The sequence below is a fragment of the Solanum pennellii genome, chromosome 11 (assembly GCF_001406875.1).
Source record: "Solanum pennellii chromosome 11, SPENNV200".
NCBI lineage: Eukaryota > Viridiplantae > Streptophyta > Magnoliopsida > Solanales > Solanaceae > Solanum > Solanum pennellii.
In genome coordinates this window covers 36831312-36858689 of record NC_028647.1, presented here as the reverse complement: position 1 = coordinate 36858689, position 27378 = coordinate 36831312, and the positions used below count along the sequence as shown (strand labels likewise).

Here is a 27378-nt window from a genome sequence, read left to right as displayed (position 1 = left end):
TTTACAACAATCAATTAATATCACCACAATTAATTAATTAATTTTTTTTATACGTATAGTTTAACAATCTTTTGCACTCATAATTTTTTTTCCCAAATAAATACTTGGTTCAAATTTTTATTTCGAATACCCTTTCTATAATATCACATTTTTATGTTCAAAATGTTCTAAATAAATTCTATATCAAACTAGTGAGCATGATTTGAAGTTTATCTAATATTAATATTATAATAATAGCTATTATATTAAATATTTAATGAATTTCTTTTTCTATACATCTAATATGAATAAATTTTACTTAATTTATTCATATTCGATCCATTAATTTTGTTTTTATCTGAATTAACTATATATATAACTTAAATTCGTAACTGAAATAATAATATTACAGTAAATAAAAAAGATGTTTTATAAGTAGAAGAGTTGTATATAAGCACATACACCACTCTCTACATATCATCCTCTCATCCCCTATCTCTCTCTCTATATCTATATCTATATATATATATCTCTATCTATATGTATATGTGTCTACTTATTATACACATAAAAAACAATTAAAACATTTGTGTACCCTCTACCATTTTTTTAGTTTTGTGTAAAACAGAGGGTTTTTTTTTTTGGTACATTATTGTCCCCCCTGGTGCTGGTTCTTGCAAAAATTTTTGTTGGTGGGGGGTGAGTTTTTCTTGTTTTCAGATACCCATTATGTTATTGGATAGAAATTAAAGACTAATAAAAATTTGATGTTTTTTTTTTGCAGTGAAGATTTTGTTGGTGCAAGAATCTGGAGCATTAAAAGATTGAATCTACAAGTTTAAGTGAAAAGGGTGTTGCTTGAAAATTGTTGATTTTGGTGGTTGAATGGTGTAAATCAAAATTAGTAGAGAGAAAAAAATGGGATCTTATCAACTAATTAGAGAGAAGAAAGATGCAAGATTAAGATGGGATCCACAACAATTACAACTAGGGGATATTATAGTTGAAGGAGAAGGGAAGAATTTATCTCCTAGGATTGAGGTTATTACTAGTGATGCAACAAGTAATTTAGAGAAATCACCCACATCTCCTTTGTCTACATTGCCTAAATCCATTGGTGATCATGGTGGACCTCATTCTCATAGGTCTAAGACTGGAGGAGGGAGTGGTCGTCTTCTTTCTCTTGACATTTTTCGCGGTATCACTGTTGCGGTAATATATCTCATATATTTAGATGATTTAGTTTCAGTTTTAGTTGAATGATTCATCAGTGTTAGGATCTATTGTGGAATTACACTAGGATGTTTTGTTCATTCAATGTGCATATAGTTGTCTCTGTGGATTTCCTCATTCTGAAAATTTTCTTGTTTTTTCTAATTTTTGTTTTCTTGGGTCTTGTCTATTTTTAGTTTATTTCTCATCTTTTCTATTTTTAACAAAAATGTCGAAATTTTTTTGTTAAAGTCCAAGTCCATATTACCAGCTTCATATTGCTATGGGGACTAGTTTTGGCATTAAGTCTTAGTTGAAGATTCAATGGACATATTGTTGTCTTTTTCGATCTCTCTGGGAATTCCAGATTCTTGCAATTTTATTGTTTGGTTGTTTTTGACTCTTCTCTATTTTTTGTTTTTTTCCTTTAGTGTTTTCTTGTGTCAGATTTCTTTGCATTTGAGTAAAGTTCACAGCTTTTTTGCTTGATTCCTCCAAATTTGTCATTTGTTTATGCTGATTGTTCCAAGAGTACGACTACTACATAGATACGATTTACAAGTTACAACTGGCTCATTATTCTTTGACTTGTGTATTAAGTTGTTTTGACTTGTAAAGTATGAACTTTAGTTGGAAGAAAAGGCAGGGACTTGGGTGGTGCTTAAGACTTAAAGGATGATTTGACTTTTAAGCAGAATTTTGATTCAGAAACACGCACCACAGACCTCATTTCATCTTGTTAAGTAAGTGCAAAAATTATACAAAAAACTGATGACATTGTGATGGTTCAAGCCTAAGCTTATGTTCGATCGGATCATCCTGTTTTGGTGCCAAATAGTTGTGGGAAAACGAGAACAATGTACCATTTCGGGGATACAATGAGAAAATTGGATTAAAGGAGATGGAACTGAACAAGGCTTACCAGACAAGGATGCTAATCTTATGTAGGTTTAAAAATGTCTTATCATGTAGGATTTATTTATTACAAAAAGGGAAATATGACGATAGTTCTTCTTTAGCACATGTGAAGGAGGGAGTTAGATTGCCTGTTTGTTGTTTATGTGAGACTAATTCCTAAAACCTGAATGAGCAATTTGGTTCTTTTCATTAAAATGTATTATCTTATTCTCTTGCTGCTGGTACACTTTCTGCAGTTAATGATATTTGTGGAATACGCTGGTGGAATTTATCCTGCTATCAATCATTCACCATGGGATGGTATAACCCTGGCAGATTTTGTCATGCCATTTTTCCTCTTCATTGTTGGAGTGTCGCTTGCACTTGGGTACAAGGTAAATATGTTTTAAGCAAATTTCAGATTATTTAACTATGTTTTGTTCCTGGATTTGTTCATTTACATTTGTCTAGTATCTATGCATTTTGTATATGGACAAGCTGTGAATCAAGATATGAAGGACACTTTTATGATTTTATATTGGCTGAGCTGTTTCTGTAAGCCATTGTATTGAAGTTTCAGATGTTTCTGTTTCTTGTGCTTATAGAAATTCTTTTGTGTTATACAGAACATGCCCTGCAGACTGACTGCAACTGGAAAAGCAATTCACCGCGCGCTTAAGCTACTCATCCTTGGACTCTTTCTTCAAGGTGCTCTTCTTTTAGTCATCTGTCTAACTTTACCTTGCAACAGCTGTTTATTTATTGTCATGCAGTGCAAAATATTAGATTGTTGTATTGGAAAGTATGACACTTACGTGCTTTATCCCTCTCTAAACAGGAGGCTATTTTCATGGTATCAAAAATCTAACTTATGGAGTGGACGTTGAGAGAATCAGATGGATGGGTATATTGCAGGTATGAAGCCGCCATATTCTTTTTTTGTTTTATATTATGTGGTGTATTTCTCTTCTTGTTCAAGTGGATTATTTCTTTCAACTTTTTTTTTTCTTCCCCAGAGAATTGCAATATCATTTTTGTTGGCAGCAATGTGTGAAATCTGGCTAAAGGGTGATAATAAAGTCAATTCAGGACAATCTTTGTTGAAGAGATACCATCAACAATGGTGAGTTCCGAGTCTTTTGACCATTCGTTCCAATAAAGATTATTTAAAATATTCATCACTTGCGGTAATGTTACTTACTTTTTTCATCAATATGTCTTGCTTACGTTGAGCATAACATGTTGTTGACAAAATTTTAAATTAGTACAAGATCAGCTTGATTTGAAGTTGATACTTTTGGTTGTGTTCAAAAGATGGTCCTCAGTCTGAATTCTGAAATGATTGAAGTCTAGTATTAAAGTAACTGTATTGCAAAATGTTGGTGTGATATGGTGAAGGCTTGATTTCCAGTGGCTAGAAAATACTATTATGTGGTTATTTTCAACGATAAAAAATCTATTGTGCGTATTCTGTTCAAATAAGGTGTCGGAATTTTAACAACATGGTCTTTTAAGCAATATGCCCTGCCCATAGGGTGGCAAGTACCTGGTCCTCATGGTGTACATCAGGATTGGAGATGATACATACAAATATGGACAATGACACCTTTTAGCTTATTGAAGTGATAAATAGAGTGAGTCTGTAAGAGTAAGTAAAAGGGTCAAGGATCCCAAAAGCCGAGTCTATGTAGAGATTGATCTGCTCGATCTGAGTCTATTAATATCAGACTAGTAATTTGTTCCCTTCAAAAGGGCAGACAAACGGATAGTGATGAACCATGGATTATTTCATGTTGGACTATTTGTAGGGGGGTATCCATAGAAGAACAAGATGCTGCAATTTGTTTGATTTTTTTGTTTTTGTCTTATGTAGCTGCAAATGTGGTGCATTTTGAACTTTTCCTAAAGCTTTATGCTTCTGTCGATTTTTTTAATGTTGAATGCTTAATCTGCATTATTCTCAAAAACAAGAAAACGATGCTTAATCTTCACCCTCCTGTTTAATCATATTTCCTTTTTCTCCCTCCATTTTTGTTTCTCCAGGGCCATGGCTATAATGGTTACTGCTTTATACCTTTCTTTGTTCTACGGTTTATATGTTTCTGACTGGGAATATCAGATGCCAATGGACATATCTTCTTCAGAAGCAAAGATATTCACAGTAAGTTCTTCACTGCAATTAGTTGTCTATTTTAGTTTTCTTTGAAAGGTCTGGGATGACATCCCGTTTTTTACAAAAATGATGAGTTTTGTTGACATGACTATGTTCCCTTTGAAGGTGAAATGTGGTTTACGGGGAGACAGTGGACCAGCATGTAATGCTGTTGGAATGATTGATCGAAAAATATTGGGTATTCAACACTTATATGCAAGAGCCATTTATGGACGATCAAAAGTATTCTTCCTCCCTTAGTATTTCAAAGTTTCTCTTTCTGTTACTTACCATTTTCAGCATTCCTTGATATTCAAACATTTGATTGTTTTCTTGACAGGAATGTAGTGTCAACTCCCCTAACTACGGTCCCCTTCCGCTAGATGCTCCATCATGGTGTCAAGCTCCTTTCGACCCAGAAGGACTTTTGAGGTTTGTTATTGATACCTCAATATTTTTTGTTATTTGCCAGAAACTTATGACGTGTCAATAAAAAAAGCCCCTTTCCTTTTAACTCTCTTATCTTTGGTTGGAATTTGTCAATTAAGCTCATTTGACTTTGTTGTAGCTCATTGATGGCTATTGTAACTTGCTTCATTGGTTTGCATTACGGACACATCATTGTTCATTTCAAGGTAAACATTTTGTGCATTCTCATGTTGTCTATTCTTTCTTTCCATTGGATGAGAAGCTCACTTATTTTGTTGCTCCGCATCGTAATGTGTTCCAGGATCATAAAGTTAGAATTCAGCAATGGTTGGTACCATCCTCTTGTCTCGTGCTATTGGGTGTAACATGTGACTGCCTGGGTAAGCTTTTCTTTTAAATTTCTGTTCCTTTTCATTGTATATATCTTAGAGCTTTGTTTTACCATAGAGAGCAAATATACAGAGTATTAACTTCTCTTTTTTATTTACTTTGTCTAGGGATGCACGCAAACAAGGTTTTGTACTCCTTCAGTTATATGTGTATTACTGCTGGCTCTGCTGGCTTTCTCTTCATTGTAGTCTATATGATGGTTAGACACTATTCATCCCTTTTTAGTCTTTCCTCGAACATTATCTGAACATGCTAGATCTGTCTCTACTAAGGCAAAGCTTCGTAGTGTTTCGTTTTGGTATCTGATTTTACCTACTTGCATCTCCAAGAACTTAGTTTCGAACCTTGTGCTATTGACCCTCAGGATTTCTTGGTTCAATGGTGCAATGCTTGAAACTCGGTGGAAAGTATAGTTTAACGAATGAGTTTTGTATTTCGCATATATTTGGCTTTACATATCAAAAGTTTTTTTCTACTTCTTAAAACTCCATTGTCAATGAGTCAAGATTTAATATAAGAAGTTCCTTTATCGAAAAGCTTCAGATATACAAGTAGCTATGTCTAGTTGCCGAAAAAGGATTTCCACTAAGGAGATTCAAAATATAAACAAGGGTTCATATCCACTAATATAAGAAATAATTTTGACCTTGTATATATAGTGTACTTTTTCGACAAACCCCTTCCACTACCCTAGTTCCGCTCATGGCAATATGATTTTGAGACAGCCCAATCTTTTTTCGTTGTAGTTTACGTCTGTCAAAAACTGCAGCCATGCTAGGGGTTGGTAAATAAGTCATTCTTTTGTCACATAGCTAAAAGCTTTGTCCTTTGTATAGGTTGATGTGTGGGGCTATAGACACTGGACCACAATACTGAAATGGATGGGAACAAACGCGTTGCTGATTTACATTCTTGTATCGTGCAACATCCTGCCCGTTCTTTTGCAGGGATTCTACTGGAGGCGGCCTGAAAACAACATTGTCAGTACATGCTTAGACTCTTACACATTATCCATTTCGATGAATTTGTGATCTTTCAATAGTTTCCTCTAACTTTTCGTTCCATTTTTGGCAGCTCACGATGATTGGTGTCGGACCTAAGAAGTAACAGAGAGCAATAACCGGCGCTAAAGCATTTATCACCAATGCTTGATAATTTTTTCGCGTAATGAAATCTTCAGAGCTTAGTACAAGGCATAATCTCTCCATCTTTCGCGTGACACTCTCTATATGTAAATTTATGTATATGTATTATTGACTTACGAGTGCACGAAACACACACACACATCATATTTTATTAGCTCGAAACGCGGTTTTTTTATGAATGAGAAATCTGCTCAAAGAAGCAGCAGAGGTATTACCTCAGGACAATGAAGATTTTCTCTTTGGTAAACTGCAGTAGTTAGTTTTTAGGTCCACTGAGATTGACTTCTCATCACACACTACTTCTTGCTGTATCAAATATCGGACTAGTTGAGTTGAGGTCGGATACATGAATCCTCTGTTATCTAGTTTTCTCTATTCATGTTCGATATAGCCTGTAGGTGGGCACAAATTCATCATAGTTTCACGTTGGTTGTCAACATATTGCAATAACATTTGTCCGAATTTAGGTGACTTACAGTCTAAGAAATAATTTGACTTTTAAATTTCTATGTAAAATTGAAATCTATTTCTATGTATAGTCCAATATTATGTCAATTTTGAACACTACTATAATGTACAAATATTACTAACATAAAATTACATGGTGTGGTTTCACAAAGAGGTGTCTGAAGAAAATAGAGTATAAGCAAATTTTATTTTTACCATTATTTTTAATAGACATTCGACTCAAAGAAAAATGATTTAGAAACAAAAAAAATAAAAAATAAAAATAGTAAATAGTAAATATAAAAATTATATAACAAAATAATAGGATAATCAACATAAAAAAATTACCATATATTGAGTAATAAAAGTCAAAGGACACGAAATTCCAGGCACATTAATACCAACCCACACCAATTTATGCATGTAACAAATAGTAACATAACACGAAACTACACTATAATGTATAAAAATTAAGTCTTATTAAGTTTATATATAGAATCCAAGTTGAAAAGTAGGTGCATATTAATACCAACCACCATCAATTTATTTAAAGACAAAATTAGTTCAACAATCAAAATCTCAAAGTTAATATAGTGATGAAATAGTAGAAAACTAGAAGTTAATTCATTTACTAAAAGCCCAAGTCTTTTTTTAAAAAAGGTTTAATAAGGTGCTTCCTGGTAGATAGTTTTTAAAATTTTAAATTAATTTTTAAAAAATACATCACGAAATCTGAACTAACAACGATCTTAAAATGTGAACTCATTATAAGTAAATTCTTCTTTCATTATTAAAGGTTTTGGATTCAAGTCTTAAATATGTAAAAATTTAGTTATTGTTATTTGGTAGGTAAAGTTGTCAAAATGAGCTTGACGCACTAGATCGATCCAATCCAACCCTTGAATTAAATAGTATTGGATTCAATTTTTTCAGTCCATTTATGAATGAGACTTTTTAGTTCAATTTCATTTGGTTCGCTGGCCTCGTAAGCCCAACCTGCAAGCCTCAGAGGCAGCACGCGAGCTGTGAATTTTGAAAAATATTTATTTTATATATTTTAATAGTGTTTTACTTGTTAAGATTTTGTCAATAAATATTTTAAAAATATTTGTATAAAATCAAGATAATATTTTTTACATATCTTTTACATTTTAGGGTCTTTAGCCCACTAAATTTTCTTATTAGTCCAAATCTATTACTCCATAATAACTATGAATCCTTTGACCTCTTTTATTTTTGTTTTTATGCCTAATTTTTCACTTCTCCTTTATTATCTTGTTTATGAAAATAGTGATCATGTAATGTTTTTTTTGCTCATATGTATCTTATGAATGTTTTATCTTGGCTATTATGTATTTGTTTTGTAAATATTTACTGAAGTATGTGTAATTCATGAATAAATTTATTTATGTATTGATGTCGTGTTCATCGGACATCAACGTTCGTATCCTTTCTAAGAGGAAAATGTTGTCCCTTTTTTGGTTGAAGGGCCAACCCGTGACCCCTTTAGGACTGAATTGGACTGCTATTTTATAGACTCTTTAATTAAAAGGGTCAGATCATGTCAATCCATTTAACTCTTTAGCTCATTAGAGTTGGGTCAACTCATTTTAACAACTCTATTGGTATGTAGCACTTTTGATTAAGGGATTTTATTTAATTATAAGCCTTACATAACACAAATTTAAATCAATCGAGCGTCAATATAAGTAGCAAACACTAAATATTTTTTTTGAAAAAATAGTAGATGATAGTGCTACTTTCCTTCAAGAATTAAAAATTATTATTATTATTATTATTATTATTATTAAAACATTATAGTAGACTTGCTACACACAATATTACAGCCTCCATACTCAATTTTTTTTAAAAATATTATCATATTCGTATTAGATTCTCTAAAATGCATAGCTTTTACAGAATCAGACACATGCCTAATAATAAACCAAAACTTAATTTTCCTTTCTTGAATTCCTTGGAACATCTCTATTCCTCTTACACTCTATTGGCATTGTAGAGAACCTCTTTTTATCGGTACAATAGTTATAAATTGTATATTTGTCCCTAACTCTTCTCAAAAGCCTCCATTGAGTTTTGTCCAAATCTTGAAATTCCTTTTGATCCCACCAACTTTTGCCTTGATTGGCACAAAATTTGGCATTGACAGAAGATTCACAACCATCAATGTGAAAGCCTTTGTATGAGGCAACAAAGGGTGCATTTGACCAATCAATTTTCTCAAGTCCACCTCTTGTTGCCCAATCATCTGCTTCCCATAGACTTGAGTATATCTTCATTGATTGGTCAAATGGGAATTTGACACCTAAGTTCTTGTTGTTCTTGAACACTCTTATGGGATACTCATCCACAAAAAATCTGTTGTCAAAAGGATGGATTGAATTAAATTTAAATATATTAAAATATATTTATAAAAACTCATATATAATTATGTATTTTTCTTTCGTTATAAGGGAAATAAAGAGCAAAGATAATGACCTAAAATTTCACTTGTGATATATGAAATTTTAAGATAATAATTATTTATTTGAAAACAAATTGAAAATTATGTAGTAAACGCTATTTTTATGTTAAAACAAGTCAAACTAATAAATTTTCATGATTTAACGTGCCTAAAGTTTATTTATATTAAAATAGTTCAAGTAACAATGGTAACTTAACCCTTCGTATCCTGACCTAACTAAACCTCCTTTCTTTTTGTCGCCTTTTTGAGAAAAAAAGAATGAAACTGACATTTTCTTTAAATTAGTACCTTAATTTTTTCAGATTTATATAATTCCCAATCTTCAAATTTTGAGTTTGTAAACTTGGGTTTGGTTATATTTTGACTCATTTGACTCAATAGTTTGATGAATCATTTCAGTTCAACTCATTATGTTAAATTAATAATAATCATAATTGAATTCATTTAAATTTAAACAGGTTGGACATTTGAAATGTAAAACCCCCTAATAAAAATTATTTCTTTTTTAATGAATAACACGAATCTAAATTAATTAAACGATTTTCAATTATCAAATGATCATAAAAGAATAAAAAGTTACTTACACAATTTGATGAAGATTCCACAAGACAGAGTAAGTGTGATAATCTTTTGTTGGATCAAACCATAAGTAAATCCTTTGCTCTTTGTCACCTTTCCCTCCTGTGTATACATTTGTTTGTAAAATGTATGGTTCTCCTGTTTTATTCCCCAAGAACTCGAAGTCTATTTCATCATGTTCTGAATTTTGAGAAGACAACTACATACACACAAAGTAATTCACATCGTCAGAACAACTTCACAGGTTCGGAAATTTTTGTATCTATGTAATAATAAGTTTTTAACATATATATATATATATATATATCATACCTCACATTTTAGAATTATATTGGATATGCTATTGTTATTGTTATATATAGTGTATGAGACAAAATTAAATCTGCTTAAATTCGCCTCTGAATATAGTTTTTCGGCTGTAAAACCTACAAAGAAGCCAATCGATGGTCTTTCATGGATCGTGCCCCGTGACACAAAGTTTTGTGCAAATAGTTTCGAATTATTATTTTGTTCGAAGCGGCCTATCATATCATCAGGGACGGGGCTACATTTGCTCGAGGGTTGTCGAGCGACATCCCTTCACTAGGAAATTATATTGTATAAATAGGTCAAAATTTTAGTTTTATAGTCACATATATATATCAATGTTGACGCTCCTTGCTTTTTGTTCAATATATATCGTTGCTAGCGACATTGTTATAAGTTTTTTATACCGTTAAATAAAAACCCTAGCTTTTTCACAGACTATCACACCTTTACATTATAACAAAATATATGTTTGTTGTATAATTTATATAGTCAATTTTAACAAGTTTAAGATCGAAACACAATTAATTGACTATTAGTATATGTAATTTGACTTACATAGAAAGCGGTGACAGTGCCTGCAGAATCACCAGCAACCATCTTTATGTGCATAGCAAAGTGCCCAAATAGGTAAGATCCTTTTGACTGAAAACCAGTGCCTATATGTCCCAAAACAAATTCAAAATCAGAAGCATTAACATAAGAAGTACTAACACTTTTTGAAAAAAAAAAGAGTACAGTATATGTTAAAGTAAATAATAATATTAGTATCAAAAGTTAAGTAAGATTGTTCTACAAAAACTAAAACTAACAATAACACTTACTATAATATCGAGGTCTAAAAAAGGTGGTATATATAAAACCTTAGCCTTTATTCTATAAAAACGGAGAGACTGTTTTTCGATTGATCCTCGATTCAAGTAAAACATAAAAAAAAAACACGTATGTAACACAAATAAAGTACTCCAGAGAACAAGTCATGTTGAAAACAATGCAAAGATCAAGATTAACAATATATAATACAATTAATGACTTTCAGCATACCAAATACATACGATGGAATGTTAAGGGTAGTGTAGAAACAACCATACCCTTACCTTGTGAAGACGGAGAAATTATTTTCGATAAACCTTCGAACTAAAGGAAAACATAACAAAAGAAATCACGTATGTAAAACAAATAAAGTAGTAGAGAAGCTAGTCATGCTGAAAGTAATGTTAAAATCAACATTAACAACAAAATAATACAATTAATGACTTCAATCGTACCAAACACATCCGATGAAAAATAAAAATTACCGGTGCGATTATCGAGAGAGAGCTGGATCTCAGAGCCACCATTCAAATATTTGATGTGATCAAAAGCCCAACTAGGTTCATAATTTCTTCCAAATGGGACATCAATTGGCTTATTGGGCTTAGCTCCCATTGATCCTCCTATTAACACACACAACACCAACATCATCGTCCATTTGAAGCCCATAATATTTCTATTATTTTCGAGTTGATGAGTAGAAATCGAATATAAAGAAAATCTCTAATAATAACTATAACTTATGCAAATTGAAATGTTGTTACGACTTTCAAATCAAAAATGAGAAAGCTCAATTAATAAAGATCATTCTTTAAAATATATAGAATCCTACTAAGAGAATTTATTTATTTTTTGGTTTTGGGATGAGAAAATGTACTAATTCTATGCCATTATATATAGTGTAGATACTATAACGTGGAAGTTACTGCAACTTTGGCAGTCCCAAAACTAGCTGGCCAATTAAGGGCCCGTTTGGATGGGCTTAATAAAAGCAGCTTTAAAAAAGTATTTTTAAAAGTGCTGAAACTTATTTTTAAAATAAGCAGTTATGATGCGTTTGGATAAAAGTGCTGAAGTTGTTATGTCAAACGTGAAAAGGGAAAAATGGAAGAAAGAAATGTTAGGGTTATATGGGTAATTTGAAGATTGTATAAAAATATTAAGAGCAAAAGATAAAAATGTGGTCAACTTAAAACAGCTTATAAGCTAAAAAAAAAAACACCCCTACCCCAGCTTTTAACTTTTGGCTTAAAATAAGTTTTTTTTAACTTAAAAAAAGTTATTTTGAGTATTGCCAAACAGTTAAATAAGTCAAAAATCAGCTTTTAAGTCAGTTTGACCAGCTTTTAAGCTGAGCCAAACAGGCTCTAATTCTTTCGTTTCATAATAAGCGATTTTTAAGAAATTGTGGGGTGAGCATATATGTAATAACATAGTTAGAAATTTGATGAAAAGTGAATAATTTTATTTCCCAATTATATTAAGAATTTGCAAAATTAAATATTTTATAATAATTACATTGTAATATTCAAACACTACATAATTTTTCGATAAAAAATATGTACTCCACCAATAAGTATAGGAAAGACAAAGTTATCTCGACCTCATAAATTTGAATTCTTATAAGTTAATAACAAATTTCATTATTTTAATATAATTGGCTATAGATAATTTTGAGATTTGTTAAATACTTCAAATCAAATACAAAATAAATTAATTTTATTTCTTATCATAAAATTATTATTGTTATCCACCACACTAAACAACAAGTATTTGGTATACCCAATAAGAACATCACTCAATAGCATATATATATATATGTATATATATATAAAAATTTAAAAGTGGCACTCAAGGTATCATCTGTTTGGTCAATATAAAAAATTATGAGATTTTAAATACAAATACTCTTAAGAAATAAAAAGACAAAATAAATCACTGTACAATAATTTATAAAAATAAAAATTGAACTTATAAAATTAGTCAAAATGCATTTAAACCGACCCAACATCACAATTACAAAAATTAGTTATAGTCACAGGATTCAAGAGGCAGAATTAATGATGAATTGATAATGTAATAAATTATATCTCGAAAGTCTCCAATGGTCAATGACTAGCATTGCACGCACGTGCACATGTTATTACACAATTTAAATCATACTCCCTCGGTCCAAAATTATTTATCATATTGCGTTTTTCAAAAGTCAGTTTGACTAATTTTCAAAGTTAAATTAGATCACATTAATTTGATATTCTAAACAAAAAAATTAGAAATTCTAAAACTATATGAAAAGTACTATAAATTGCAATTTTTTTCATATTAATATAATGAAAGAATAAAACTTAAAATATTCGTCACAATTTTTATAATTGGACTCTAAAAATACAAACAATGACAAGCAATATCAGGCAGAGGGAGTATGTGATTTCTGTAATTTGGGAAAATTTTGAGTTATTATGTTTTAGGTTAAGTACTGAAATTGCCCCTAATTACTTGTCCACTTTTAAATTGCCACACCTCTTAAGAAAATAATTATTGATATAGTGAGTTTCCCATTTTATACTTAATTATGAAGTAGATGAATTAATAACTTAAGAATTTCAAAAGTTCCACATTTTTTCAAAATAATTAATTAAGGTATAATAGATAAAAAAAAATTTATCCTTTCTTGATTTGTCAAAATGAAAAAATAATTAGCAACAAGTAAAAAAGGAAAAGTGGACAAATAAGTAGGGATAGAGCGGTCAGTATTTTATACATATAAATTCTTACTTTTCGCCCTAATTACTATCACTAAAAGATACTCCTTTGTTCCTAATTATTTGTCCACTTTTGAATTGACACGTTTATTAATAAATAATTGTTTGACATAGTAAATTTATTATTTTATTCCTATTAATTTTAAAGTAGATGAATTAAAAATTTAAATTTACGAATTAATATGATAAAAATAATTTGTCTTTTTCTTAATTTTTCAAATGAATAATTATTAGTATTATAGCACATGACATGTGCCAAGTCTGGCAATAGTTGTAACCAAGGCACATGATCAAGCAACTATATATTATACATTGAATTATTACGGTAGGACATAATTAATAATAATCACATTTAATTAAGTGCATTATAATCATAGAGCTTTCTCTCACTTCATAATTAATTTGGGAATATCCATAAAAATATAGTTTTCCATTGGATGCAAATATCATTAGCCAACTAATTATACCAACAACACACATCACATGAACACAAATATTTATATATATCTTGATGCAATGAATCCACGATGAGGTGTCATAGTATATTTCATTTGTAAATCACATAATATAATGTTGCTTAGTGACATAGATAAAAGTTTGTAAATAAATTCTATAGTTTAAAGGTCAGTTCAAATTGAATAAAATCAAGATAATATATTTGAAGCAATGATAATATAGCACATGAGACTAAAATTTAAGCGAAATTCTATTATTAAAGTAGTTATAAAAAAAAAAGAGTTTTTAAATATGTTTAATCTATTATCTAAAGTAACAAAAGAATTGACTCGAACGTCACACAAGGCATAATAGATAAAATTGATACTTTGAATACAACCAAGCCTTAAAAGGCAAATCTTATACAATTAGGTTAGGACATAGATTAACTATAATTTTCTATTTTGTCCTTATTAATTATTGTCAAAAAAAAATAATTAAACATTAATTATAATAACTAATTCCAATACTAATTTAAAGGATAAAATTGAAAAAATATTTTAAAAATAGTATTAAAAATAAAAAACTTATGTAATTTTTTTTTAAAAAGCTCATAATTTAAATTAATATGGAATGAAGGAAATAATAATTAGACTGACTAGGTTGTACAGAAGCTAACCTAACTTGTAATTGACAAGTTGTTCTTTGCAACGGTCACATGACTAACATAAAATAAAGTGACATTATTATCTTAACACGAAAATAAGTGTTTTAGTCCATCAATATAAGCCTAATTAAAACAACCAGAAAGTAATTAATGAGATATTTCTCCGGTTCAATAATAGTTGATTTTTTTACTATATTAATTTGAAATGTTCAATAATATTTATTTATTTTATTAAATTAATGAATAATTTTTATATTTTTTTAAATATATTCTTACTATTAGTCTATTACATTTTTCAAGACTTTATATTTATTACTTTTTCGTCCATATTTCCTTTTTAGTTGTCTCCATTTATTTGTCCATTTTGACAAATTAATAAAGGATTAAAAAAAATTCTTATTATACCCTTATTTAAATTTCTTGAATATTTTCTTAGTTTTAATGCATCCTTTTTGAAATCATAAGTAAAAAGGGTAAAATTATGACTTTACTATGCTAATTATCGCTATCTTAATATATGTGTCATTTCTAAAGTAGACAACTAAATAGAGACGAAGGAAGTATATTTAAATAGTGATACAGTATAATTACCCTTCAATTTATGGTGTCTAAAGAAATTTATGGTTAACTAAGCACTGACATCTTCATGTGCTAGTGTGACATTTGCTTCAACAAATTAATTAAGCATTAAAATGGCATCAATTAACCAATACTTCATCATTATCTTTTCTGCAATTAGAAGGTTCATAATTCCAGAGTGCTAATTAATTTCTTGAAGTTGTCTTAACTATATGCAAACATAATTTATGTGTTGCCAGAAATTAATCCAAAAGGAAGTCCCACACGGAAGAAAAATATCAGTTCGGCAAACTAAGTTTTCGCTATGCACAAGTTCATCCTAAAAACCTTTTACTATCGCGACAAAAGGTCAAGCATATCTCTATACTATTAACTTTCATTATTGAGTTAGCACATGCAATAGTACCTATAATAAGGGTCATACGGTAAAACTTCATTTAAAACGATGTGGTAGAAAGAAATTGACTAAGTCGAAGTTATACCGTCTATGAAATTCAATAGAATTCAACCATGTCTTCATTCATAGGATTTATTGTGGATCGTATCATCTATATATTATACAAAAATAAACTCCAGATATTTGAAAATCTTATTAGGTAAATCTACGAGACTCCACCTTGATTAATCAACTGACACAAAAAGAAAATAATATGATGCATTCAAAAAATCATTCAAACTGTTTTCTCAGACTCTTTATTCCCGACCTATTTGACTCTCTGGCCGTAGTTATTTAGGTGGTATTCCGAGATCGAATTCCTCCCAGGAACACAAACCTAACAACAATAACATACTGAATGAAATTTCACAAACTGAGTCCAGAGAGAATAGAATGTACGCAAATATTACCCCAAATCTCATGGAGCTACAAAAGTCATTTCCAAAAGACTCTCAATGGAAATGAAAAGGGAAAACGATAGTGAAGAGAACATCGGAAGCATTCAAGCAAGGAACATTAACAATTGCAAAATAGTGCAATCACCTAAACATATTAAACAGCAGATGATAACCGATAACAAAAGCAACAAAACTACATGAATAAAACATTCGAGCTAAAACAAAATGCATAGTGAAGGAGAATATAAACCATTTATCCATTAAGCTTAAATCTCTATAATGACGGTCACAGTATCTCTTTGATTTCAAGATTTGATTTTGTCTACACAAACATCAAATTTCTTAACCATAATGTAGGAAGAGAGAAAATAATTATCAACTTCTTTTGGAAAAAACACCATGTTCTCATCGCAATTCATTTTCTTCCTTTGCAACGGGACCACGGGTTATGTCAGCCATGACTCGATAAATCCCTACCTTTCGACCACCATCAGGGGGATATTAAAGAGGGAAAGAAGGAATGAAAAACCTATATATAGTATATTACTGTTTCTTTGAGTCTTTTCCTTTTACCCTTCCAGTCAATCTATTGTTGTCGTTATCATCTGTAGGAACTGTCTCAGCGACTGAGATATCCTTGGAATACTTTTTCACCCGCAAAGAAATGAGGATACTTGCTAAGATACCAAGTAGAGGAAAGATGTATGACCATAAATTGGATGTATTAGATCCAGAGCCGGATGATACAGCAGCACCGGCTAGACTGCCAATAGATGTGTTCTGTAGGATCATTGGCAGGCAGCCAATTGCTGTTGGAAGTAGGAAATCCAGGAAGAACCTAACATTGGTGGCTGCTAAGGCATAGTTGATGACATAAGACGGTATAGGTGAGAAACGGGCAAGGAGTACAAATTTCCATCCATCTCGTTCAACACCCTTTGAAAGCACATGAAAGTATTTGTTGTTTCGCACCCACCCAACAGCAGAGCTGGAACTGCGAAACACAAACCTGGGGAAGTACAATATTAGAATTGAAATGTCAGGATCCTGAGAGGGAGAAATATCGACAACATTTAACAAATTATAACTTCACAAACCAAAGCAGAGTGTGCTCAGATGAACAGTTTAAATGTACACCTCCTCGGATACTATACGCTTATTTCGCTTAAGCAGAAAGACAAGCTTAAAAGAGGGGAAGGGGAACAGATGACCATCTCGTCACCTGTTATTCTGAAATCCAACGACTAGAATATAATTTCCTTTGTCCATTCAATTAATGGAAAGAAAGTAGCCAAATCGGCAATAACCTCTTCTCAAGCCAATACCATATCCAATTCCTCCAAATTAGGTTGTTCATCTGCTGAAAAATTAAGTTCTCTTTTTTTTGATAATGGAGAAACCTCCGAGGGTCAATGGTGCACAGTTCAAAACACAATGCTTTTGACTGCAGCTATTTGTAAATTAACTTGTTTATAAGCTGATCATATCCCCACTTTTACTTTCTTTGTCTCATTTATGCATCCTCAAACAGTCAACCGAATTAATATATTACATATGCATTCCACAACATCTTTGCCTACTTCACTTTTTTATTTCATGGTCCAATTTAGCACGCTTAATCAACTATTTGTAAACAAATTTATATTATACCATCTTCACATTTATCAGGTATTAGGATGTCAGATTTGGGAAGATAAAAGATCTCTCAGAGTGAAACAACAATGATTTGTCTACAAGGTAACCTTTCCTATAATTAACCCTTTTTTCTCCCTTCTAGGTACTTCCATTATAATATTGCTTCAGATATGGGTTCAATCCACATTTAACCCCTTCAACTACGAGTTTTGAAAACTGAGGTATTACTTAAGGGATATAAGATCAGGGAAAGAATTCTAAAAAACAACTGTCATAAAGCAGGAATACAGAAATGTATGCCTTTTGCTGTCTACAACATTACTAATTTCAAAAAAAAAAAAAAACCTATGCCTTTTGCTGTCCAACAGAATTAGCAGCAGCCGCAAGGATTCACTATGCTGTAACCAGAATCTGAACGATGATGGTCTTTATAGAAAGTAAGTGCAGTTTCAATATCTGAAAAGAATGAAACCTTGATCTCGGCTGCATGGCATTGTCAGCTGCAAATCATCTCAGGAAGTACTATAAGCTACACTCCTCATCAGATATGGATTGACATTTGTCTGTATCTCCTAATGTAGCTAAGAAGGTGATCATTCTTACATCTTTCTCTGTAGCAGCCCTAATTCCTATCTATGCTACTTTTTGGGGGGAACTTAGGCATAGTTGTTGTTGTCTATGATACTGGCGTATAAATAAAAGAACAAGAAAAACATATTCTTTTCTTTGTATAGGTCAAGAAAAAGAGATCACTTGACTTAGTACAATTCTCACAAACCTAGCTTCTACAAGCTTCTTCTGAGATTATTATTATTAGGTTGAACCCATCGGTAGCCACCTAAAATTGACATCAATTTTCACTTGGACACCTCAAGTAGGCTTTATTCATTTTAAACACCGTAAGTAGGAGGACGATGTGTCATATTGACACTTTCTTGACAACCAGCCAAATATATAAGATGTGTGTATTACACACAGCGATATCGTGTCAAAGTAGCGAATTAAATAAGACATGTGGCATATATATAGAAAATAATTACCTATTTTAAAACTATTTTACTTAGTTACTTTAGAACTTACCTTTCAATAGAGAAGAAAAAAGAAAAAAAATCTACAACACCTTTCTTTTTCTCCTCCGTCATTTCCATCCTTCACCATTTCCACATCTCCTCCTCCTCTAACCACTACGACCTTCTTCAAATTTGAAGATTATCATTCTTACCATCTCTTTCTTCAAATCTACCTATTATAATCAATTTGCATCATAAGCAAATACCTTTAATCCAACTATCATATTACCACCATCTCTTCGATCCTTCAAATTTAGGAATGGCAATGGGGCAGGGGCGGGGCGGTTACGGGGCAAACTCACATTTTTTTATTTTTTCCGATAGGCAATATTCATTTAGTATCAATATTCCCCTCACTTCAGAATTTTGGTAAAAGAAATTGCTTCAGCGAAGGCAAACACTATCCAACATAAGCATTCAATATCCCCAAAAAACAGAAAGATTTAGCATCCTTGAAAATCCAGCAAATGTTGATAATTATATACTGTATAGGATCCAAAAAAAAATCAATATTCTGCCATTTCCTTTCTGAAGATTTACACGATAAACAACACATATTTGAACTTCTAAAATAAAGGAAAATGGACATTTGAGATACCAATAAAAGAAAAAAAAGGGAAAATGACAAACATTTAAAGGAAAAGTAAATAAATTTTCGCTATGCTTCTACACTCAAGTTATCTACTGATTTCATAGGTAAGTATTCATAATTTCATATCTAATGTTAGTTAACCCGCCACGCATCCGCACTTAATTTCTTTTGGAAAAAATCAACCCGCCCCGCTCCACCCGCACTCACATAAAGACCACCCCGCCCTACCCCGCATAAGACAAAACCAGCCCCACCCCATTGCCATCCCTATTCAAATTCATCGTTTTTTTCTCCAATCACCTCCACCATTGGAACTGCTCCTTTTGAAAGTTTCAAAGTACCCAAAAGAATTGATTCCATGATGAAATCAGATCTATTTATGAATTTACTTGAAATGGGTTTATCGAAATAGAAAAGTTAAAAGCTTTGAGAAGTAGAAAATTAGTGTTTCAAAAATTGAAACTTGGAAAAGAATTACTTAAATAGAGAAAGGTGAAAATAGACCAACAAGCATTTGAAGGATTCAGTGAACTTTCTGACAATGGAACTATGGAAAAATTAGGTGGAGAAATTTGATATCACGAAGAAGATATATGTTGTAGACATATTTTGGTCCTTTGTTAAGTTATTTTTGTTGATATATACAATGACAAGAGAAGAGAAAGTTAATATACAATGGTGGCAACGTGGTGGCAACGTGGTGGTCGATGGTGGAGGAAGTTTGGGAAAGGAGAGAGAAAGAAGAAAAAAAATTAAAAAAATCACTAAAATTAAGCCTTTTACGCGCTAAAAGCTAGTGCAACACACATAATATGTCAACTCAGCAAAAAGTGTCAAATTAACATAATAGGACCCTACTTAAAGTGTTTAAAATGAACATCCTCCAATTGAGGTGCCCAAGTGAAATTTGGCGTCAACTTTAGGGGGGGCCACCGATGGGATAAGCCTTATTATTACTATTATTTTTATTGGTATTCTTTAACAAATAGAAAGACAAGCACTAATCTAGTGTTGGAAGCTTTTATTAGGAAATGTTATTAGCCCTAATTGAACTGCAAAGCCTAAAGAGAGGAAACATTGTAACTTGTTTCAATTTTCAATATGCCAAGACAAAAGATACTATTCCGGTCAACGGAAACAAAACAAAAGTAAGATTACTCTGTAATAAACTTACCTTTCAAAGAAATAAAGGGGTATGTTTCGCAATCTCCTCATTTGGACTCACGAGAAAAATAGATGATATAGTTTCTTGTAGACAAAACATACAATTCGTCCGTCAAATGAAATTCAGAAACCTAGGTAGGCTTGAAAATTTGAAACAACAAGTTCATGAGTAATAAGTATCTAGACTCTAGATCAAACAATCACCGCTAATCACGAATCATCTACAATTTCTAGGAGACAAGATGTACAATTCAACTGTCAAATAAAATTCGGAAACCCCAGATAGTCTGTGAATTCAGCAAACAAATTCTCAAGTATCTACTGTTAAATCAATTAAACAACTACACCTGAATCCAATTTCGCTACATTCAATCTTCAATACCCATTATGTTCTATTCGAATCCTTTTCATAAGCAAACCAAAATAAATATCTCTTTTCTAGGGCAAATTAACCCCAATTTCCTTATATCAATCCTCAAATCCCTTCTACTCTATTCGAGCCCTTTCATTTCCAAACTAAAAAGTAAATCTTTTTCAAGGCAAATTGACTCCAAATTCCTTTTGTTAATCCTCTATATCCTTTCTGCTCTGTTCGATTCCCTATCATTCCCAAACTAGAAAAAATACAATCTTTTTAGGCAAATTAATCCCAAGTTCCTTATATAAATCCTCTATATCACTTCTGCTCTATTTGACCCTTTCATTCCCAAACTAAAAATAAACAATCTTTTTTTCAAAGCAAATTAACCCCAAATCCTTATATTAATCCTCTATATCCCTTCTGCTCATTCGAGTCCCTTCATTCCCAAATTGAAAAAAAAAATACAATCTTTTTAAGGCAAATTAAGGATTATCTAAACCCCACATATATTTCCCAATTGATTCAACATTTTCTTTAACTATTCAATTGCTGCCTCTTTTTCGAAACCTAATTGGCTGCTTAATCCATTCATCGCAGCGATTATCGCTACCACCACTGCATTGTCACCCATTTCCTCACAATCCCCTTTGTCTCAATAATATGAAATGTTGACAGTGAACTGAGCTGATCTTTCATTCCCAAACTAAAAAATGACCATATTAAAGATCATCTAAACCCCACATAAATAATTCCTACAAGTATAACTAAATTACTCCCATACCCAGATAATATTTTGAAAAAATAACAGTGAAGTCAGCTGAGGCAAACTAAAAAATGACAATCCTAGAGAAATAATAAGTAACTAATTAACTCCGAAATTTGAAGAAAAAAACAGTGAAGCCAAAGTAGAAGAAAAAGATAAAAGATTATGTAAACCCCGCATGATATATTGATTTGTTGGAAATTAGAAGAAAAAGGAAGAAGGGTTTACCTGCCGATGGAGAAAGAGAGAGAAGCGCCAAGAATTTTAGCAGAAAAGACGCACAAGACAGCAGGTAAGAAGCCAAAAAGTAGAGAAGCACCAGCTTCAAAGAAGACGGCATAAGGAAGACAAAGAGCAAGTGTAATTGTATGAAGAGCAACATAAGCAGGGATCGCCCAATTTCCTAATCGATCGGACATTAGCTTTAACCATTGAATTGCTATCTCTTTTTCGAAACCCAATTGGCTGCTTAATCCTTTCATTGATGCCATTATCGCTACTACTACACCTATCGTTACCCATCTCTTCATACCCATAATTTCACCTTTCTCTTCTCTCTTTCACAAAACAATCCCCCTTTTGCTACTACTTACTCTATATGACAAGTTTCCCAATTCTTTTTTGGGAAAATGGATCAAAATTATCTTTTAATTTTGTTTTATTAATTATTTTATAATAAAAATAAATTATTTTTATTTTTGTCGTCAACAATTAATAAATAAACTTTTTTTTGAATGAAAAATTTTAAATCAATTTAAATTATTTAATTTTATTTAAATTATTCAATTTTAATTTGACCCGAAGTACCTAATAATACAACTAATTTCTGCATACTCAGGGATGTCTTCCGTCACGAATGACGTTGCCACACTCACGAAAGTGAGGGGTAAAAATAACTTGTTTTTGTCCTTTTCTCCTTATTTTTTCAATATATTAATTTAGGTATAAATGATGCCCTGGGATAGTATTTCCGTCGTAATTCACCAATGAGAAATATAAAGAATAATTAAAATCTATGACTATTTTGCGATTTGTATTTTTGAATTGACATATTTATTAAGAAAATAATTATTAACATATTGAGTTTATTCATTTTATTCTTATTCATCATAAAGTGGATGAATTAGAAATTTAAGATTTTCAAAAAGTTCTACCTTTTTTAAATTAATTAATTGATATAGTAAGTTTACCATTTTATTTTATATCCCTAGTTACTTGTCTACTTTTGAATTGACATGCATATTAAAAAACAATTATTGACATGCTCAGTTTATCATTTTATCATTATTAATTATGAAGTGGATGAATTAAAAACTTAAAATTTCCACAAAATTTCTACCTTTTTCAAATTAATTAATTGAGGATATAATATATAAGAAAAATTGTTCTTTCTTGATTTGTCAAAATGGACAAGTAATTAAGGACAACTATAAAATAAAAAGTAGACAAATAATTAGGAACAAAGAGAGTATTAAAGATGAAGATTTTGAAGAAGTTCTATCTTTTTAAAAATTATTAATTGAAGGCATAAGAAATAAATTTTTTTCTTTTTATTTGTCAAAATAAACAATTAATTAGAGACAACTAAAAAAGAAAAAATAGACAAATAATTTAGTACCGAATACAAATTTTTTAATATGAATTTGCAATTTTACTCCCTACTGCTATAAGGGGTACTATACCAATTACACCTCACAATTGAAAACTCTTTTTTTATTCTTTGTCTACTATTATTGATAGGTCTGTCACATAATTTATCCTAGCCAATTCACTAAATGGTCACCTAAATTAAGCAATTATTATGAAATATTATTTATATTTTATTTAAAATTAAAATATCACTCAATTATTATCATCTTCCTTCAAAGATACTTGACACTTCAAAAGCTCCATTCTCTCCTAATTGACATGATATGTCATTAAAGTCTTTTTTAATAAAAGATTAATTTAATTCATTAATCCATATAACTAAAATAATAATCATATTATTTTTAAAAAAAATATATATTAATTTATTAAGTCTTTTATTATAATTAGAAATTTTATTTTTGTTATGCTATGAAGAATAAGTTTTTTGAAGTATACTGTAATATCATCAGTTTTGAATACGTGTAAACATATACGTCCAAAAAAAATTATCGATATACATAACACTCATGAATGCTAACTTACATCAATTGCTCATAATTTAACAATGAATCAATAATATTAAATGTCAAGAAACTATTACAATAAAATTAATTGTGTATTTTGAATTCCATGCTTACAATATTTTTTTCTTGAAAAAAAAAATATAAAGTGAATAATATTATCGTTGTTTTTTGTCCAAAAAAAATAAATACTTATTTCAAAAGTCTCCTTTTATTCTAGTTGATATGTCATGTTATTAAATCATCATTTTTTAAATTAATTCATCAAACTTATGTCTATACAATACAAATATAAAAATTACATGAGAATTTACGAATAGTATAAAAAAACAAAAAAAAACAATTTCTTTATATTTTTTTACCAAACAAAATTTAATGAAAACAACTCTGTGTGCAATTATTACTTGGTAATTTTTAAAATCCCTTAAGTAAATTATTTAAAACTTTTAAGCAATTCTTTTATGAAAGCATTCAAATAAATTTGTAAGATTGACAAACAGTTGGTAAGAAAGAGAAAATTATTACTCCCTCCATTTCAAAAAGATAAGCCTAGTTTGATTTGGAACGGAGTTTAAGAAAAGAAATAAGACTTTTTAATTTTGTGGTTCTAATTTAAAGTTATGTCAAATGTACTAAAATACCCTTTAATCTTGTGGTCTGGAACATGCCACGTAGAAAGTTAAAGTTAAAGTGCTGCCAAAAAAAGGAAAGGGGTCATTCTTTTGAAACAGACTAAAAAGAAAATGGGGTCATTCTTTTTGAAATGGAGGGATATTTAATTTTGTAAAAATTAGGCAAATCACATAGTCTAAGATAGAAATTACTTTCTATCCCTATTCTTCCACTAATTACCAAAAATCCCTTTTTTATATTATTTCGGATACATAATATTGTAGACAGATAATTTAATTAAAATGGACGGATACTTAAATTTTTAAATTGTTGTTATCAATTTACTGCTTAAAAAGAGGATTAAAAAAGGAAATTATAATTAACCCCACAAATCACGCGAACGTTTAACAATTCTACCAATCAATCTTCATAAACCTCTAACTGGATTAGGCATTTTTGAATTTCAATTTGTGAAACCTTCTCATTTTTCTTCGAAAACACAGTAAAAGTTTGATTCTTTTTTATGGCTGTTTTTTCTTTTTATTTTCTTTTGGTTTGGGATGTTGTTTTGGCTTCTTGAACCTTTGCTGTCAAGAGAGATTATTATTTTATATTTGGTACAATTGCATCTATGTATTAGTGTGTTATGTAGTTCCAATGGAATCAATGTCGGACAAAAGTGATTGTTCAGTTTCGAATTGTGTTTTGAAAGAAGTTGTCTTGCCAACAAGATACAAAAGAATGTCCAGTAGATCAAGAAAAAAAAGAAGAAAAATCCAGATGAAAAACTAACATCAAACATTAACTGTTATGGGCGATGTGGACAAGAAGACCCTAATCGAAGAACTTGTACTTTCTTCCCAAAAGAATCTTGATCAATACTTTTTTGAGTACTTTGTTTTTTCAGATCTAATAATTTTTCAAATTATAATATTTCTTTCCACTGTTACAAATGTTTACATTAAAAAGTGCTTTTAGCTTACTAATTTCTGATCCAATAAATTGTAATGCTACGTTTTTCAGTTCTGCCTATATTTTTTATTAATTTTTTATAAAGTGAATACGGTATTCATATTGTGTATTGTTTTGTGTTTGATATAAAGTTGCTTTTAAAATATACGTCGTATTGGTTAAGTAATTAATGTATATATAACTATTCATAAGTATTACATTGTATTAATTTGTTTAACATAACGAATTTGATACTTAATTCTTTTAATTTTTTTGTATCAGATAATATAGTATCAAGTGTTGTAAATGTACCGGATAAGAGACATAATGTTAAAAGATAATATATTACAAGTTTAGAGGATTGGAACAATTGTAAATGTATAGCATCATGTTTAATTTTGAGAGACACATCAATTTATGATGTTGAAAGCATAATAAATAATAATTGTGTATCATATACTTAATATACAATTTTGGCAAATTTGTATCAACTTATACACATCAATTTGTGCTATTGAAAGCATGAAAAATAATAATTATGTATCATATACATAATATATTATTTGACAAATTTGTGTCAACTTATAATATAGTATCAACTATAGTCATTTGTACCAAATTTATAAGAGACGTAATGTTAAAAGGTACTAAATATATTGAAATTTAACTGATTTGTATCAAGTATAAAAATATAGTATCAGGTGTTGTGATACATACAAATTTTGTTATATAAAAAATAATTGTGTATCATATACATAATATAGTTTTGAAAAATCTTGTATCTGCTAATAATATAGTATCAATTATATATTTATTGTAATATACTCTATATTACAATTAATATAAAGTATAAAATATATGATATATATAAAATACTTATAATCGTGTATCATATACATAATTTTTGATATTTTGTATCAGATAATATATGATGTATAAAATACTTATAATAGACAAAATGTAACAAGGTACTAACAATAACAAATATCATATTCAAAATAAACAGCTTTGTTTCAAAAAACTGTAAAACTTGAGAAAATGTTTCTTGAAAGATAATAAACCCTCCAAAATATTAATTAATGTGTCTTACAAAAAATAAACATCAAAAGTTGTCTGTGAATTGGTACATAATCACTAATATATATGATCCAAGTCATCTTATTGTTGTGAAGTGAAATAGCTCTTCAGCTTTAGTAGATCATCGCTAATCGCTAACATATCCCACCTTGACCTTGTTGAGATCATACTTCCATAATAGTGTTGCATATCTTGTGCGAAGGTAGTCAGCTCAGAAATCATTAGATGGATGTTGACTTCATCGCTAAAGAATTCAACAAAGGCAACTACAAACATTCAACCATCACTATAAATATTCTGCAGATACATTATAACAATAAATTAAATTTGAACAAAAAGTAATTACATGATATAGTAACTATAAAAAATCTTATTGTTTAGTTGATACGTAATGATAATAATAGTAACTGATACTCAATACCACTTGATGATATTTGTTTCTGATACTAAATGAAACATCATACATTCATTATATGTTATTTAGGTATCGTGGTGAAGCTATTTTATAATATGATACACTATTCTGCAATATCTCATCAAAATAATTTCTACTATATAGTTTAATAGATTAGTGACAATATATCGAAAAACAAAAAGAAGCAAAATTACGATTTTATATATAATTTCGTAAGATTTAAAGCAAGGTACAATAAAATATGATACTGTATCATTGTTGTCAACATATCTAATTTTTTAAAAATAACTCACCAGGGATGAATTTCTTTCACATTTGCTTTAAAATATGAAGTTTCATTTTTCTTCGATTTCGTCTTCTAAATATTATGATTCGCCATTGTTAATGGATTCTACAACCTCTTGGATCTATTTTCAACTCAATCATCATCATCGGAATTGTAAGGAATTGATTAGATCTATTTTCATGAAATTTTTCATC

General features: G+C 30.2%; 3 protein-coding genes across 4 annotated transcripts; 1 reads left to right on the top strand and 2 right to left on the bottom strand.

Annotated features, from left to right (window-relative positions):
- The first annotated feature begins 530 nt into the window (after window positions 1-530).
- On the top strand, window positions 531-6590 carry LOC107004987 (heparan-alpha-glucosaminide N-acetyltransferase). 2 transcript variants are annotated; one of them, XM_015203430.2, is made up of 14 exons: window positions 531-678; window positions 764-1191; window positions 2346-2483; window positions 2715-2796; window positions 2927-3003; window positions 3105-3211; window positions 4132-4249; window positions 4367-4483; window positions 4581-4672; window positions 4809-4875; window positions 4971-5049; window positions 5167-5183; window positions 5896-6039; window positions 6134-6590. In XM_015203430.2, exons 2-14 carry the CDS (start codon window positions 898-900, stop codon window positions 6164-6166), a joined length of 1365 nt encoding a protein of 454 aa, XP_015058916.1. In that variant the 5' UTR covers window positions 531-678; window positions 764-897; the 3' UTR covers window positions 6167-6590. The 2 variants fall into 2 exon arrangements, with proteins under 2 accessions (XP_015058916.1, XP_015058915.1); XM_015203429.2 differs by having other exon boundaries at window positions 5167-5258.
- Window positions 6591-8492: 1902 nt separating this feature from the next.
- Window positions 8493-11500, bottom strand: LOC107003490 (xyloglucan endotransglucosylase/hydrolase protein A-like). Its single transcript, XM_015201834.2, has 4 exons — window positions 11317-11500; window positions 10577-10677; window positions 9718-9911; window positions 8493-9027 (listed from the first exon to the last, which is right to left on the bottom strand). Exons 1-4 carry the CDS (start codon window positions 11498-11500, stop codon window positions 8604-8606), a joined length of 903 nt encoding a protein of 300 aa, XP_015057320.1. The 3' UTR covers window positions 8493-8603.
- A 4817-nt stretch (window positions 11501-16317) lies between these two features.
- On the bottom strand, window positions 16318-22323 carry LOC107003078. The gene is made up of 2 exons (XM_015201325.2): window positions 21922-22323; window positions 16318-17117 (listed from the first exon to the last, which is right to left on the bottom strand). The coding sequence occupies exons 1-2, from the start codon at window positions 22227-22229 to the stop codon at window positions 16652-16654; spliced, it is 774 nt and encodes a 257-aa protein (XP_015056811.1). The 5' UTR covers window positions 22230-22323; the 3' UTR covers window positions 16318-16651.
- Window positions 22324-27378: the final 5055 nt, after the last annotated feature.